General features: G+C 39.3%; 1 protein-coding gene across 2 annotated transcripts; it reads left to right on the top strand.

Annotated features, from left to right (window-relative positions):
* Nucleotides 1-1,674: 1,674 nt before the first annotated feature.
* Nucleotides 1,675-16,942, top strand: znf800a (zinc finger protein 800a). Of its 2 annotated transcripts, XM_007246546.4 has the most exons (6): nt 1,677-1,909; nt 8,448-8,579; nt 10,511-10,606; nt 10,792-10,935; nt 11,472-13,332; nt 14,715-16,942. In XM_007246546.4, coding segments are annotated over exons 2-6 (2,223 nt in total). In that variant the 5' UTR covers nt 1,677-1,909; nt 8,448-8,458; the 3' UTR covers nt 14,716-16,942. The 2 variants fall into 2 exon arrangements, with proteins under 2 accessions (XP_049330558.1, XP_007246608.3); XM_049474601.1 differs by lacking the exon at nt 14,715-16,942 and having other exon boundaries at nt 1,675-1,909; nt 11,472-13,336.
* The last annotated feature ends 719 nt before the right edge of the window (nt 16,943-17,661 follow it).

The following is a 17,661-nucleotide window of genomic DNA, read 5'->3' as shown; positions in this document are numbered from 1 at the left end:
GTTCTTCAGGCTAGCCCAGGCTATTGCCTATAGGGCTGTGCAGTATATTGTAAATATCTATATACCATATATATTCTATATACCTATATAGAAAAATAATATAATTGAAAAGTTACTTTATTTCAGTAATTCAGTTCAAAATGTGAAACTCATATATTAGCTAGATGTACACACAGATTGATATAACACAGTAGACCAACACCAGCAGGTGACATGTCCCTCCAAACCATCATTGATCATTTTATTTGTACATCAAGGGACCAGAGTCTGGAGGAAGAGTGGAGTGACACACAGTTTAAGCTGCTTGAGGTCTAGTGTGACGTTTCCACAATCAATGGTGGTTTGGAGAGTCATGTCATCTGCTGGTGTTGGTGTTTTCCTGAAAAACCTTACAGCACTTCATGCTTCCATCTGCTGACAACTTTAATGGAGATGCAGATTTCATTTTCCAGCAGGACTTTGCACACTGCCCACACTGTTAATACCAGTCGGTCTTATATGATATTCAGATTTTCAGAGACTTTTGGGTTTTTATTGGCTGTAATTCACAATCGTCAACAATAAAAGAAATAAACACCTAAAATAGATCACTGTGTGTAATACATCTATATAATATATGAGTTTTTGAACTTTTCAAAGATATTCAGAATTTTTGGGATGCACTAGTATATCCTATTTTTTTGTACTAAATGGTTGTATATAGCACCTGCAATGCAGGTTACCAAGTTTTTGCAGTTTAATTCCAGAGGGGTGACACTTTACAGAATACAACTTACGGCAATTATTTATAATTTGTAATTATATTATGTTTATTATTTACAACATATAATTTATAGATACACAATTATGTTACTTTTATTTTTACAAATACTGAAAGTTTAGCATTAGACTTTATTAATACATCATATCAAATATTGCCATTTCTCTTAAGCATATTAAGACAAGTTTGTCAGACATACTGCCAAGCCCTAATACTATAGGCCCTATTATTGTTTTTTTTTTCAGTTTTTTAAACTTTATTTTACTGTATGTAGATGTTATTGCTTAGATTATAAATACTGTTTAAAACATTTATTTTGATTGTTTTAAGTAAATATAATTAAGTAAATGAACTAGTTTACTTAATGTTTGTTTAAAAATCTAAACAAAAGATTGCAGTTTAAGAAGTTTAACCCGGATTATTTTAGGATATTAAACACAACTCTAACTCCATGAGCATTTTTAAATCAAATTCAGTTTAACAGGCTAATCATCAATAAATACATTTTAATCAATACTGAGCATTCATACTGCTGCACAGTAAATCGGTCACTGTTAAGTCAGCACTAATTAGGGTAAAATGTGTTAAAATGTGACTCGAGCTACTGATTTAACACGAAACGCGTTGGTTTAACGCGGGCGAATTTCCTGTTTGTGGCTCGTATTAAAAGTAGGGGTGGACTGTTGGAGAAATTAGTTGTTAGAAAGTTTAGCGAGTCTCTTTTCCTGAGCGCCAAACGCTGTGAATCGAAGCCCGCTGAACACAGAGCCCCCCGCTCCCCTAAAGTGCTAGAAAAGCGTTTGTGTGCGCGGGGGCCCTGACCATCTGCCCCCATCTGAAGCGGAGGCCACGCCGCTGCGTTTGTGTTGGGCTCTTTTTTTGTGGCTAGTTGCACCTTTTGCGCAACGCCCGTGTCGTTTGGGAAGGAGCCCTGGGTGCACAAAGGCAGCCTCCTCTCCGAGAGGGCAGCGCCAGAGAGGCGAGTCACACACACACACTCACTCATACACACACTCGCGCACGCACTTACACACACGCACACACTCACACAGAGAGAGGCTGCACATCCACTCGGTTAATCCTCCGCCTCGCTCCGGAGTTGTCCCAGCCCAGGCCCGGACCCGAGACCCGCTGGCTTCTGGAACAAAGGTAAGAGTCGTCTCCTCGCTCGCGCGAGCCATTTTTGCCGCTCGAGTGCCGGAATCGCGTGGCGGCTCGCAGCCCGTTTCCCAGGCTGCTTAGCAGAAAATGGCGTCGCCGAGCCAAGCGAGCGAGCGAGCGAACCAACCGTGCTTTCCTGGACAGGCAGAGGCAGGCCAGCGCGAGCAAACAGCGCGCCGTCCTCACGAGCTCCCCCCGAACTCTCCCCGCTCGCGCTCCGTCCTCGCGAGGATCGTGGCGCGGCACGCGGTTTGGCGGGTTGGTGTGGCGGCGCTCCGCGTACGAGCGATGGCTGCGGGAGGAGGGCGCGTAAAAGGCGGAAGGGTCACCAGAGCTGTGCGCCAGAGCGGCCCTGGGGAAGGGGAAGTCGGCGCAGGCGGCGACGGTGGCGCGGCGCAGCGCTGCGCGGTTTGGGGCACGAGGCGCTCGATCCGCGCGGAAGGGCTAGAGAGAAAGCGAGCGAGCGAGCGAACAAGAAAGATGGAGCAGCACTCGCGCAGCGCACGCGCTTGCGGGACCGCGCCGCTCCGTTGGTTGGGCGCGTGGTGTCGGTGGATCTGCCCTACACGGACTCCCTGTCGAGCTCAACCAGCTTGATCGCCGCGCAGCACGCGGCGGGAGAGCAGTAGGAGAAGGAGGGGACATCGGGTCTCAAGCTACAGGCCCGCTTTCGCTTCTTCTAACGTTACGTTCCTACGCTCCTGGGCGCTCCTCTGGCTCAGCTAATCCGGCTCAACAGCGGGCTCGTGGCTCGTGCGGAGCGGATTGATGGGCCGCCACGCTGCAGCCGTACTAATGATAACAGATGGACGGTAAAAGGCACGCGGGCGCCAGGGCGCCTGTTCCGCCGCCCTTCTCCATCCAGCGAGCGCGGACTGTGGGTTGGTGGGTTTGAACGCTCGCTACTAAAGCGTGGCCGCGGCTCGTGCCTGCGCCAAGATGGGGCCCATGTTGCGCATGCAGGACGGGCGGCGACGCAAACCGTGCACGAGAGACTGACTAAAGCCTGTACAGCAGACTGAAGTGAACTGAGGCGAAGTGACCACAGCGTCCTGTTCGGCGTGTTTGTTCCTACGCGCTCGTGCCTGTTGTGTGTTTGTGTTAGTGTGTGCGGACTTGGGGAGGTTCAGCCTGGCCGCGGTGTGGTGCGTTCTCGCTCAGACTCCCACATGGTCAGCCATTGCTGAGGCGTTGTTAGCCGGTGCCACAAAGTAAAGGGGAGCTGCGCCTTTAGACCAGCCTCTGAAACAATTTTTGAAGCCCCTTTTATCCGCGGCTAGGCCGCGTTGCCCCTCAGTGATCAACTTTTCAGCTGGGTGCCCGTATCCGCCCTCAGTGTCCAGTCCCCACAGCGGGTTGTTTGCAAACTAAAACACTTCTTTAGGTTTGTTCATGTTTATTATAGTGAAACAAACAAAAAAAATCCTACAGATCACCTTTTTATTTGTATTTTAACGGGGTATTAAAACAACAGTGAATTGTTTCCCTTGAAGTTCTTTCCAATAGTCATGAAACTTTTAGGGACACAAAGTTAGGAAAATGGATATGTGGATAACTGATGCAAATACTGTTAAGGTTGCACCTTTATAACAGTGTTGTATTCTTAACAAAGAATGATTAATTTCCAATTAATGCAGTCAATATATGTTTATGTGACAAAAATACAAAACATGTATACACTACTGTGTATTGTTGCTTTGGTGTCGACCTGTCACACTGATAATATTAGTCTGTGCCACAGTTTTGCGTGCTGCTGTTTGTTTAGCTCACTGTTCGTATCCTGCTCCTCAGCGGAGTGTACAGCTGTATGTGAAGGGTTGTTGTGTGTGTGTGTGTGAGAGAGAGAGAGAGAGAGTGAGTGTGTGTGATGGTAAAAGTTGAGCACTGTGACAGTGGCTGAAAAGCGTGGCTGTACGTAACGCTATGTCACTCCAGTAAATGTGTGTGTATATAAGTGTGTGTGTGCTTTGTGAGTCGCGAGGCTGCCGAGCCCCCTTCAAAGACAAAGACACAGACAGAGAGAGAAGTTCCCAGTGAACTGCTCGCGCTGTTTAAGGACGAGCAGCGTTTGTATCCATACCCGTGGGGCGGGGGTACGGGAGGTGGTGGTGGTGCTGTAGGAGGAGGGGGGCGTCTATCATTTTAAATCATTTTTCCGGTCACGTGGCTCCGTGTGAATGTTTTGGGCACCGTGCTGAATGTGGAACTCCGCGCGTAAACGCGTGTGTGTATGCGCTTGATATAGTGTCAGTAACTGTGTCTGTGCTGCGTCACCTCGCGCCTGTCTGAACTGTTGTTCTGCTCCGGGTTTCGTCAGGTGTCGTAGAGACTTTGCCAAACGCTACGTGGAACCTGGCCCACCCACACACCCACTAACTCACTAACTCCCACCGCCGTGGAGTGTCCGGTTACCCCTCTACACCTTACTTTACTTAGTTTTACAAGTCAAATATTATGATATTTTGTATTTCTCGCGTGTCTACTCCCCGCTGTGGGCTGAAGTTGCAGGTGCATCCTCTGCATCATGTGGAACACTGATCTGTTCACTTCAATATTATGACAAAAGGTTTAGGTTTTAGTTCATTTACTTTACACTTTGTACACTTTTTTGTGCTTTTTTAAAATCATTTTCGCCATTTCTGGTCTATGGTAACATTGGAGATACACAGTATTGTGAAAATGTTATAGGCACCTGTGGGGATTTTAAGTAAAGAAAAAGCTTCTTATCTGGACAGAAAGTTTATTAGCTTAGTAAAACACTAGCATTACAATACATACAAACAGCAATTTTACAAAAAGCAGTGCTTTTAGATCCTTAAAACATATACTAATCTATCCTCATCCAAGTTTAGTAGTGTTATTTCTAGTTCTCATCACATCAACACCTGTTTTGGTAAATTAAATCTTACTGATGTTAAATCAGATGAGCTGCTGATGGAACTGAACATGCACATGCTGGCTGAGGGCATCCAGGAGAAATGTGAAAGTAAACTTTGGTCTCAAGCTTGGCTCAGAATTCAACCTACTTACCTAACAATTCCTGTTACTTTTTACTGTATTAATGTTTATTTGCATCTGTTTAAATCATATGTGGTGTTTTTTTCAGGCAAAAACACTCATATAGCTAAGATAAATTAATTAGTGTAATTTGCTTAGGTGCTTAAAACTTTTTGCACAGTACTGTAGATGCACCACATTTTTGGGAACCAAAATTATTTGTTCGAATAGAGGGAAAAAAGGCATTTTTGGTGTTCGGTTGAATAATTGGGGGAAAAAAACCTTTTATCATTTATGCAGAAAAAATCATTTATGCCGAACAATGAATCGGGTAACTTCAAAGCAGGTATTTTAAGCTTGATTACTCAAAATCACAATAAGATAAATACACCATACACATCCTATAAAACAAGGCTTGCCCTAGCTAACCACATGGTGTCATAACTCAGGTTTAAAGAACAAAACGTATCCTATCTAACCCATGAAGTTTTGCCAATAACTAGTTGTCGATTGTCAGTGAGTTGCAGGTGCATCCTCTGCATCATGTGGAACACTGATCTGTTCACTTCAACAATATAACAAGGTTTTAGTTTGTACAAAATAATTTTCTTTGGTTTGCACACTTTTTTTTTCTTTTTTTTTTTTGTAATTTTTGCCAATTCTCATCTATGGTAACATTGTTGTAATAGTGAAGTACTGGTTAGGACATGTCTTTATTGCTAATATAAGGCATTTACTTAATGTACTTAATTTACTTTAAATGTAGTGTTTAAACAAGCATCTGTGACCAACACATGTGCCCATACCAGTAATCCAATGGAATGCAATGTTCCTTAAAGTGGTTAGGGTCTTTCAAAATCAAACAACCATATATTGACCATTTCTCACTTTTGGGATAAATCCGTTATAATTTCTTAAAAAAAAAAATAAAAAATAGGAATACACCGATATCACTTTTACTTGATGCCATATTTTCAAGTATTTGCCAATACTAGGTACAGATACTGATACCAACTTTAACTTAACTTTAAGTTGGCAATAAATCTTGACATTTCTAGGGTTTGTTTCAGGGTTTATTTTGGTAAAGGCAGTATTCTGTAAGACATAATACAAGTGAAGGAACAACATTTACTGAGTAAGTGCACATTTTTTAAATTTTAAATTTTCTAAAACATTTCAAATGACCAAGTTTTCAAATTGGCACAATGCAGTAACAGGTGCAGGCATAATAACCCCACACCCCAGGTCTACTGTTGGCTTCAGATCAAGCATCACCTAATGGTAGATATGAGTGTCATTGCAATATTATTTTTTACATTTAAAGAATGAATGTGCTTTATTTAGTCATGTTTCTTAATTAACAAATGGACTTAAAATAAAAAGACTTAAATTAGTACATTATAGTTTTGTTTTGGTGCTTTCATTTTGCAATTTCCACTGTCCAAAACTCACCAAGCAATGGTGGTTAAGAGCAACTGCAGATAAACCAAGAATGTTCTCAACCATGCATGACAAAAGTCAGTGTTGAAAGTATGAAAAACATCTAGATAAGCCTTGTTGTGAGGTTGTGTGATATGTTTGCATTTGATGAAGAAAGTCCCTCACCAACAGTTAAGCACTGTCTGCATCTAATATGCTGCCTCTAATGGCAGAAGGTGGCAGCAAAAAAAAGCACAGGTAGATCAAAAAACGATTGCACTTATATAATATTAAATATATTAGATATTAAATATTCTGCAATATTTAATGGAATGCAAAGAATAACATTATATAGATAAATATTTTACATGGGAGAGTGGGGTAAACTTTATAAAACTTTATATTTTGGCAAACTGTAATGTCTGCCAAAGTGATAGAAATGCACCCAATTTCTGAGATCTGAAAATATTTGTTCGATAAGAGGGGGAAAAGCATTTTGATGTTCAGTTAATTTGAGCAGAACAATGACTTGGGTAACTTCATTGCTGGTATTTTAGGCTTGGTTACTGAAAATCACAATCAAGTAAAAACATCATACATATCCTATAAAACAAGGCTTACCCTAGCTAACCAACATGGTGTCATAAACGGGTCATTAGCTTTCTTTACAGATTGGAAAATCAGTTAGCATTGCAGCTACCCACTACTGGATGCTTCCTAACTCAGGTTTAATGAGCAAAACCTATGTTAGTGAGTAATCCAGCTCAGAAAATTGGATAAATACACTGGTTTCCAATTAAGTTCCATTTTAATCTCATAGCAGCCATCCAGTGAATATGTACTATAGGCTGTGTATGTTTACACAAGGGAGAGCCGGAAAAGATGTATCTGGTCAGAGCCGATGATTGGTCAGTCAATACACAAGATTATTCTCAAAATGTTAGCAAATTTAAATGTAAATATTACTTCGTAATATCTTATTGTATTGCCAAGTTTGTGCCAATACAAAGCCCTTTTCAGTATTTGACCTTTGACCAAATGTTATTGTTACCAAATGTAAACATTTGTAAACATTATTACAGACTACTGTCTAGGTACCATTGGCCCTATTTTTGAGTTTAATCAACAAAAAAAATCTAAATGCTTTTAAAGTAGAACAGAGCTCCATGCTGTAGGAGTCACATGTTCAACCGTGTAGAATGCTCTTGGTGTACGTCACACATTCACTCGCCCACTTGTGGAGAACCTGGTAATGACTCATCTAACCAGATCACTTTTTCCACATCTCTGTATTGAGGTGCCTGTGATTTTTACACCACTAACTATGAGTGTTGAGTTTTTAATATCTACCAGTAAAAAAAAAAGGCACTAGAGAAACCGTTGTTCTCTACCTCTTTACTACTCTCCTATATCATACTTTTTGCACACAAATCACTTTTTACTGAATGTGTTTTCAACTACATTTTTACCCTGTTTGCGGATATCTTTCTTATATATGCTTTAAAATAACTGTCCTAAGGGTTTTTGCAGGTTTTTATAATGTGTGCTATGTATGTGAGCGTGAAGAACCATCACTTGATGTAAACTCTTTCTTTGTTTGTCTGTCTTTTTTTACTCTTAAAGTTTTAAATCAGTGTTTACATGTAAATAAATGCAGCATATATATAGACATTTATTCATTATGGGCCAGTTTCCCAGACAATGATTAAGTCTAGTCCTGGACTACACAGCATTTTTAATGAAGGATTTCCATTAAAAGGAAAATTCAATCCCTTTCTGGGAAACTGACCCTATATACCCAAATGTTTGGTAATACCCCTTCAGAAGTGCATTCAGTTCCTACTAAAGTGCACCTATTTGTAATTTCCAATTTATTGTATGTCAAAAGTGATCAAGGTTTTTGGTTTTAAAAGATAACAGAAAATTAGTCTGATTAAAGTAAATAATTTCATTTTTGTATCTTCTAAATATAAGTTTCTGAGTTTCTGAAACTTTTGGATAATATTGTCTTTATAACCATTGCTAATTTGTGTCTGTTGCCTTCAACGCTCTTCATGCAAACGGTAGGATAAAAAGCAGGAGAATTAATGGAATTGTGTGTCTTTTCTAGAACTCTGAGAGATGGAGGACAGTAGTACTGAAGTGAGCATGACCAATGACAAGTGCTGTCAGACTGAAACACCACAGCACTGCTGGTGCCAGCCAGCTGCATCCCATCAAGATGACTACGACCAAACCCAAGGTAGGCTGTCTGTCTTGGCCAGATTTGTGAACCAGTGCATTTGGGTGTCTATATGGTGTTGAAGAATAGTCCAATTTTTGACCATATTTTTTGTCTTTGCTAGTGCTGTCAAGAGATGCTAAGTGCTAAATATGCTAAGTAATGAAGTTAAGTCAGATAAGCAACAGTTTCAGTTTTGTGTTATTTACCACAGTTGATCTGTTCCTCACTTTACTGAGACAAACAAGCTTATCTACATTCTCAGAGTTCAATGTGGCCTCTTCTTTTGGAGTACGATACCTGCCATTGAGAAATTACATCATTATTTTGGATGAGTAGTGTTGTTGTGATGCCACCTCATACTGTGGTGTTTCCCCCAAAGCTGCTTAATGTGACAGCTACGTCATATACTTTCTTAATGACTTATTTCATAACGAGTACTTTGACACTTAATTTTCCGTTCTAAATTCAGGAATAAAAGTGATGTAGATTGTGACAATGCAGGGTTTCTCATTTATAGATCTGGATAGCTCTTATCATGTACATGTTTGTACGGCCCACAATCTAGCAGGCCCAATGTAACACTTTAACAAGCACCTCATGTGCTGGTTCAGGTGTTTTTCCCTCACAAACAAAATGCACCAAAATGTTCCCCAACAAACCATGTGAGCACATTGTCAGAAAAAATAAGAGACCACTTGTGAGTTTATTTGATTTTACCAAATTGAAAACCACTGGAATATAATCAAGAGGAAGATGGATAATAACAAGCCATCAAACCAAGCTGAACTGCTTGAAGTTTTGCAGCAGTAATGGCATAAAATTATCCAAAAGCAGTGTGTAAGACTGGTGGAGGAGAACATGCCAAGATGCATGAAAACTGTGATTAAAAATCAGGGTTATTCCACCAAATATTGATTTCTGAACTCATAAAAGTTTATGAAGGTGAACTTTTTTTTTGCATTATTTGAGGTCTGAAAGCTCTGCATCTTTTTTGTTATTTCAGACATTTCTCATTTTCTGCAAATAAATGCTGTAAATGACTATATTTTTATTTGGAAATTGTGAGAACTATTGTCCGTAGTTTATAAAATAAAACAACAATGTTAATTTTACTCAAACATATACCTATAAATAGCATGTACCTATAAAATTCTTTTAAAGTTTTTGCAGAGCTACATATCAAGAAGGTCATGTGTTCCAGGTCTTGGTGCGGTTGTTTTAGTCCGCTACAAAGTGCAGTTATTGTTTTCGCCCCTGCCCAAACGAACTGCACCTAGAGTACAAAAAAAGCGTCAGTTTAACCAGACCAAATAGTGCTAGTTTGAAAACACCCTACATTTAAGAAGTGCCGAGAGTGGCATATTTAAAAATGGAAATATACTTGTCATGCATTAAATACATCTACTAGAAGAAATCCAGTTCCATAGATTACAGACTTCCATTAGATTTGTTTAGTGTGCAAGTACAAAGTGTCTGCCATTATTAATTTTTACTGACCAAATGATTTATGTTTCTCATTATGAATACAACCTCATTGGGACACAAGAACAGACTCTGCAAATACATTTAGCTTTATAAGCACTTCAAGATTCTGAATTTGAGACTCTCATTTCTCACCACATGTTCAGTCACTACCTGCCTCCTCTTATTTCTAGTGTGCTTTTCTCCAATGTTTCTTAATGTGACAGCTGCATATCATACCTTCTAATCTCTTCCTAAATGCTACATGTTTGTACTGGGTGCCTGGTGATAGATTAATACTGAATTCCTAACTTAGTTTTAGGCATGTACGATCTCAACTGACACAGCAGGGGTAATGGGACATGAATAACAATTTTGGATGACTTAGGCTCACTTACTATGGCAGCAGCAGTCAAATCCTCTCTACAGGTGATTCTGATTCTCTACAGGAAGTGTCATCTAAACATATTATTTTGTATGGTTTTCAGTGCATACTGTAGAGCCAGGAGACCCACCTCTACTGCAGCAGCAGCTCCAGACTTCCAAGTCAGGAATTCAACAAATCATTGAGTGCTTTCGATCAGGTAAACCAGTGATTTCACACTCTTTAAACAGGCTCATTCTCTTGCTTTTTTCATTTCTTGATGACAGCTATGAATCCATGAAGCCATCTTTCAGTAAAGGATGGCAATATGTCTGTTGTATTTCCTGTGGTGACTCCTTATCTTTCTGTGGTAATATATAAGCCTCTGTGTTTGTGATTTTGCAGGTACAACCCAGCTCAGGCACATGCTGTTAAAGGAAGTTGACACCATCTTTGAATGCAAACTCTGCCGAAGCCTTTTCCGTGGTCTACCTAATTTGGTCACACACAAAGAGTTCTACTGTTTTTCTGCACATCCTGAGCAAGATGGTTTGTATGGCTCTTGTTCCTCACCCTTAATCCTACTACCTGATTATCTGATTTTTTTCTTTCTCTTGGGATGCCAGAAACTGGCATGAAGGCCAAATATTCTAGTATCTTATAGTATCTATAGTTTTATTTTCATTCTAAATTTTGTGCCAGCCATGTTAATGTGTGTGTCACATGGTTAGAATGTGGGCTATGTGGTTCTTAGTGGGTTTATAAATGTGGTGTTTACGGGTCCCATCGTGTATCCTACCTTAGTGTCACATGGGTCCCATCTTGGACATGTGCAGTGTACAACTCAGATGTTTAACCCATCCTGGTCACATCACTAATGTTGACTAGGATGGTGTTATGCTTTGCTTTTATTTAATTTCCTAATAGCCCGGTTATGAAACTGTTATGTTTCATTATTTTTGTAGCACGATGAGATATATACATTTATTATTATTCTCATTTATGGCTTTTTAAATAGAATCTTCTTTTTCACTTTTTCACACATTTTATTGATCATAATGTAAATTTTTATTGTTACTTTGCAGAATCACCGCAGCCAAACAGCCAGAACCAGGCTATCAAAGACCTTCTGGATGCAATTTATCCAAGAGAAACACAAGAGCATGTGATCGAGTTGGAGGCAATAGAGACCAACCCCAATGCTGTCTTCCAACACCTGATTCCTGAAAGTTATGAGGATGAAAATATGACTCCACCCATTGTCCAACCCCAGGTCAACTCTGGAGCAAAGAAGCAAAATCGCCGCAAGTCCGTTGTAGCCCCCAAAAAAGTTGAACAGCAGGACATGGAAGATGACATGGATTTAGTGCCTGAGACATCTTCAGATAGAGAAGACCCAAGTTCTCAAGAAAATGGCAACAATGAACAAGGCGAGAGGGAAGAAGATGAAGAGGAGACCACCTCTGAAATGAAGGAAACAAGGATATCCTGTTGTCTTTGTCGAAAAGAATTCAGTTCAAAGCGCAGTGTGCGTCGCCACTGCCGCAAGATGCACGGACAAAAACTGGAAGAGCTGCGGAAGTTCACGGAGACGCGCACCGTGCCCATCAGTTTACTGTCTATGGTAAAGACCAAGCGTTCAGAGGAACCTATACCAACTGCTAGCAAGAACTGCCCTGTGTGTCAGAAATCCTTTGCAACCAAGGCTAATGTCCGTCGCCACTTTGACGAGGTCCACCGGGGTTTGAAGCGAGACTGCATTACTCCTGACATTGCCACTCGGCCTGGTCAGCCCCTCTCACTTGAAGTTTCAACTCATTCCTCAAAACAACCCAGCACTTCCACAAAGCCAGAGCAACAAGAGTATAACTTGTCCACGTGTCGCTGTAGGTTGTGTAAGAGAAAATACAGTTCTGACATAATGCTGAGGAGGCATATGCGTATCGTCCATAAGGTTCATGCAGTAGAAAACGGCTCTTCTGGAAACCGTACCCTCTTTTCGAGGAAAGCTAAAATAAAATCGGAACCTACAGATGATGTTTTTCCTGGAAAAAGTGGCCTTCCATCCAGTCCGTCACCTTCAAGTGATGCAAATAAGAGTTCTGCATCCTCTTCCTCAAAGACTAAAGTCACAGAGGACAGTGGAAACCTCCCTGTTAGCTTTGACTTTAAACGTATCTACTGCTGGCTGTGCAAGCGACAGTTCAGCTCTAGTCAGAACCTGACCAGGCACATCACTGAGCTGCACATGGATGGGAATGACAGCATCTACATCAAGTTTTATGCCTGTCCAATCTGCAGATACGAGTCCCGACGGAAGCGAGACGTCATCCGTCACATTACTGTGGTTCACAAGAAGTCCTCCCGCTACCTGGCCAAGATCATGCCGGCCCTGGAGAGTCGAGCAGTGAAAAAGCCGGCTGAGGCAGTGCTAAATAACACTGCTAAGAGGACATCTTTAAAGGAGGAAACACCTGAGATGCTCCCCATTTCAACACCCAGCATGTTTACACCGGAGCCAGAAACTCCTAATACGAGTCAGCAAGAGACTTCTGGATCCCCGATTCTGAAGAAAACTGAACCATCATTGTCCCCAATTACTCGTAAGAATTCTGCCCTTACATCACTGAACCCTGTAAAACAGGAACCTTTACAGCCTTGTAAAGTAATCAAACAAGAGAAGAAACCTCATGAACCAAAGAATCCACACATGACTCGCAGTCACAACCCTGTCAAAGGACCTCCTGTCACTAGAAGCCAGGAAACTAGTACAGAGGTGAGGGTTACAAAGAATTTCTCCCTGCATGGATGTGACATGTGCGGTCGGGCATTTGCCAAAAAGGTTTTCCTTGAGACGCACAGAAAAACCCACAGGACCAGTATTCCTACCCCATCAAGGACCCCAAAGATGCAGGGAAGGAGTACTCGGTCAAAGGCGCTGATATGGTGAGTAACATTAACAGCATTCAGTTTATTGCTTTTGTTAAATACATTTTCTGTGCACTTCAAATTGTTATTTTTAGTCATATTTAGCACTGGCATAGCCTATAGAACTCTTTTTTTTCTGGATCGATATGGAGTCGATATGCAGCTACAAAACTCATTCAATTCTCTAAACTGTTAAATGTATGCTAACATTTTCAATTGCACAACGAAAACAATTTCTTTCTTTTTTTTGCTGACTCAACTTAAACGTTAAAGCTACCTTGGTTTAATCATCTTAATAAAAATAAGTCATCAAAACCTTTGTAAAGTAGCTCTAGGTTTTATGTAATCAAAGATACTGGGACACTTGATAGTAGTATCTAAGTGTTGAATCACAGAAGTCTAAACAGGGACACCATTAAAAAGGCTTAAAAACTGATGTTTCGGAAAATAGCGGTAGTATAGAGATTATTAAAATTTCGTCAGCTTTTACAGCAGATTGTACATTATGCATTTCATAAAAGACACACAATAATACATTGGAGTATGCAGAAGAAACAAATGATGTGGTTAGAATGTAGAGTAAACAGATGTGCATGGTATTCGTTCAGAGTAAACAGTTTACACCAAACGCCAAATTATTCCTGTTGGAAATTAGAGCTCCTTTATTGTAGCCTATTTATAATGTGGGATAAAAATGAATTTATTCCATGGAATTCCACCTACATTCAACCTTTAGTACAAAGTGCAGTGGGTTTAAAGTGTGAATGTATGCCTCATGTTTGAGACTGAAGGCAGATCAATATCAACCTTTTGTTGTTATAATCTAATCATTTGTGTTTTATTTAGTTAAATTGATTGGCTGTTAAGACACTTTTTTGCCAAAAAACATACTTAAAAAAGATCTGAGAATGTTAACAGGTGTTGATTAGTCAACACATATCTGACTGATAATGACATTTAGATTATGTATCATCATTGAAGTTATAAACTTGTTTGGAAGACAGACTGATATGTTTAACAGGCATCTTTTCAATCTGATGCATAATTATTTTCTGCTTAGATAATTATTTCCCTCCTGACACTATACTCTATGCAAACAGGGTTTATTTTGTCTTTATTTTCAGACCTAAAAAGCATATATGAATCCTAATGGTTTGATATAGAATTGAAAAAACTTTTAGAGTGTACTGCTAAATTACTGTTAAGTTTGTGCCTTTAAGTAGTTATAGCCAATTTGATTATAGCTTCCTTACACCTTTCCATTAGTCCTCCGAATTTCTCTTCCTGGTTATTTTGTCATTTGTTTAATTTTATCTGTATTATTTAATAATTACGGGTTTTTACCAATGTCAAAAAAGTAAATTCTTTTTTCTCTTCTTTTTCTCTCTTTGTTTCTTTAGATTGTTCTCTTCTGCAAGTATACATTGCACATTCTCACTGGACTGTCCTATATAAATATGGCTTCAGCAAATAAAGTGCAGCGATGTTGGAATGGACAGATTTAAACAGAGGGACTATCAGTCTTGTGTCTGATTACATACAAATCCTGAGGGAAGAACACTACAGAAAGCTCTTTCAGTTTTGTACTGCAGAGGGCGCTGTGACCAAACAAATGATCTCCAGGTAGGACGTTATCACTGGGTAGTAATGAATTACATGAAAGAATATGTAATTTGAGAATTTTGAGTTAGTGAGTAGACTTTTTACTTGAGTATATTTGCAGCGAATATACTTATGCTTATAAATTGTCACTCGCCTGTAGATGCTTTTTTTAAAAAAAAACAAACTTTGTGTTTGATGCATTGTTCTAGTCGGTCACATCTCAACTTTAACAATAGAACGGTAATCTTTCATAAACAGCTGAAAGATAAAAAGGTTTCAGCTAAAAGCCTCCATTTTGACATAAATGCCTGCGGAACTGTGGAGCTGGACATCAATTGATGCCTCAGAATGAAACTGATCTCATAAATCAGAGTAAGTTCTTGAGTAGTCCGGAGTAGTCTTTTGTAGCCTACTGTATTTTTTTACTCTTACTCCATTGTTTTTGAAGAGCTGTTTGAGTTGTTGATGTTTTGAAGTAGGCTAATAGTACTTTGAGTATAATTTTCAGTTAGTCACCACATCTTTGACTTCTATTGAAATTTAGATTATTTAGAAATATCATCTTTGTGAACTGATCTGTTTAAAAATGAAGTGAGCAATGTTTTCCCTGAAACACATAAACGGCAGGAGGGATGGATACGTTGTGTGTATTTGGTTAACCTACCTGCATCTACTTTTTACTATTAAATATACAAGTTTACGAAACCTAAATATTTGTTTAATTCAACTATACTGTTCACAATTCTCGAGATTGATGACTATTTTCTCATAAGCTCTTATTTAAGAAATTGCATAAATCACTTTTCTTTCTAAATGTAACCAAGAAGGAGTTTTTACTTACGTTAAAACATGAATTCATCTCTTGCCATTCCTCTATGAATGAAAAGGCTGCTAAACCTATAGCATTTTACCTACTGTATGTGCTCTGATTTTTGCTGCCCTTTAAGTCTGTGCTGCTCAGGATGTGCTAAGGCAAGATTGTTTTGTAAAATTATAACTCTTATGTTAATCTCTCATTAGAGGTTGCAACTGTGACCAAAATGTTAATGGATACTACTGCACCAGTTTTGTATAGTGTTGTCATTGCTAGCTAACAACAAATTTACCTATATATCTAGACCTAAAGATGACCTATGCCAACTTTTAGTATGTAATGAAGAATTACAGGGTCACTTGGATGGGTTTAATGTTGGGTGAAAATCTTATCCAACAATCAGCCATAACATAAAAACCACTTGCCTAACATTTTACATGTTTACATTTACATGTGACATCTTTATGAATGCCAGAATCCATGGTTTCCCAGTAAACCTTTACACAGAGAATTACCCCCACTGCCTCTTCTGGCTTGCCTTCTTTTCACAGTGCACCCTGATGCCATCTCTTGTCTTGGTAAGTGGTAAACATGCACCTGGGCTTGCAGAATTCATAAAAGCCACTTTCTTCCATTGCTCAATAGTCCAATGGTGATGCTCACGGTTATGCAGTCCCACTGCATAAGATTTTAACCACATGCATTTACATTTGGTAGTCAAATTTGTCTCCTGTTTGCCCCTTTTCCTGCAAACAATAATACGTCACCAAATATCGGTTTAAAATATTGAAATGTAATTCCTATATCATTGTGCATTCCTATCTGTGTTCTGAACTTTCTAGAATAGATAGCATAACTTTTTTAGCGTATTGTTCTAAAAAAAAGTTTTTTTTTCTGTGAAATAAAACCAGACACAAACTTCACAATCTGACTGATCACTTTTTTTTGCACAGTATGTCCGATACTGTGACAGAAGCCATTAAAATGAAATAATCAATGTTAGTCACTTCTCCTGTCAGTGGTTTTAATGTTATGGCTGATGTGTGTTGTTGGCTTGGTTTGCATACTGAATGCTTCTTCTCATTACTATGTTTATTTGTAACATTTAAAAAAGCTCCCAAACCTGTACTATATCTGTGATTACACAGTAACCTCCTTTCTATCCCTTGCTTTCAGTAGAATCATGTTATTTAAATAAACATGTTAAAACCACATTTTTGGTCTGTTCTTTTACTCTTAGAAAAAGGGGGTCAATGTAGTCATGGTTGTATTTCTTTGCTATATAAACACTTCTACTAACATTTGTACGTTTATTATTGTTTTCCACCAACACTTTGACTAGTTTAAGCACTCGATCCAAAATGATTTCCTGCTCTACATATAAAATATACTGAAAGTCCTCATGCAAAAATTGTACGGGTACCAGGGTAGACTTTACATTTTTTAACTACGTTTTCAGGGGTTAACTTATATCAGGGGTCTCCAACCTTTTGGATCTCGAGGCCCACTTAACACAGAGCAAAACTTTCCACAAAACCCTTGAATATTTTATTTGCAGTATAAAACCAAATACACCACAACCATCAACTTCTGTAAACTGAGAGTCTGTTCACTCAGACTCTTACTAATAAAATAATAAGCTAATATGACTAAGTATACAGGAAGAATTTTTACTCCGGATAGTAAAACAAGAGGTTTGGTCTACGACCCCCTTGCAGTACCTATGCAGCCCACTGGGAGGGCCGTGGCCCACAGGTTGAAAACAACTGATATCATTGAATGAACTTTGAATGACATGTATATTTTAATAATATTTGAATTGATTAAACTTTTTAAATTACATTATGCAGTTATTGATAATATACTGGCTTGTAGTGAGAGTGGTGTTTTCGCCACTCCCAACACAGAATGCTGCTACTGCAATATTGAAC

The sequence above is a fragment of the Astyanax mexicanus genome, chromosome 2, assembly GCF_023375975.1.
Source record: "Astyanax mexicanus isolate ESR-SI-001 chromosome 2, AstMex3_surface, whole genome shotgun sequence".
NCBI lineage: Eukaryota > Metazoa > Chordata > Actinopteri > Characiformes > Acestrorhamphidae > Astyanax > Astyanax mexicanus.
Note: the sequence above shows the minus strand (reverse complement) of the source record. Positions and strands in the feature narration are given on the sequence as shown.

Excerpts from the sequence above, each read along its gene's own strand:
- znf800a (XM_049474601.1), top strand. The coding sequence starts at position 8,459 with ATGGAGGACAGTAGTACTGAAGTGAGCATGACCAATGACAAGTGCTGT. Across the intron at positions 8,580-10,510 it reads TGACTACGACCAAACCCAAG|TGCATACTGTAGAGCCAGGA; the intron begins GTAGGCTGTCTG and ends TATGGTTTTCAG. Across the intron at positions 10,936-11,471 it reads TGCACATCCTGAGCAAGATG|AATCACCGCAGCCAAACAGC; the intron begins GTTTGTATGGCT and ends GTTACTTTGCAG.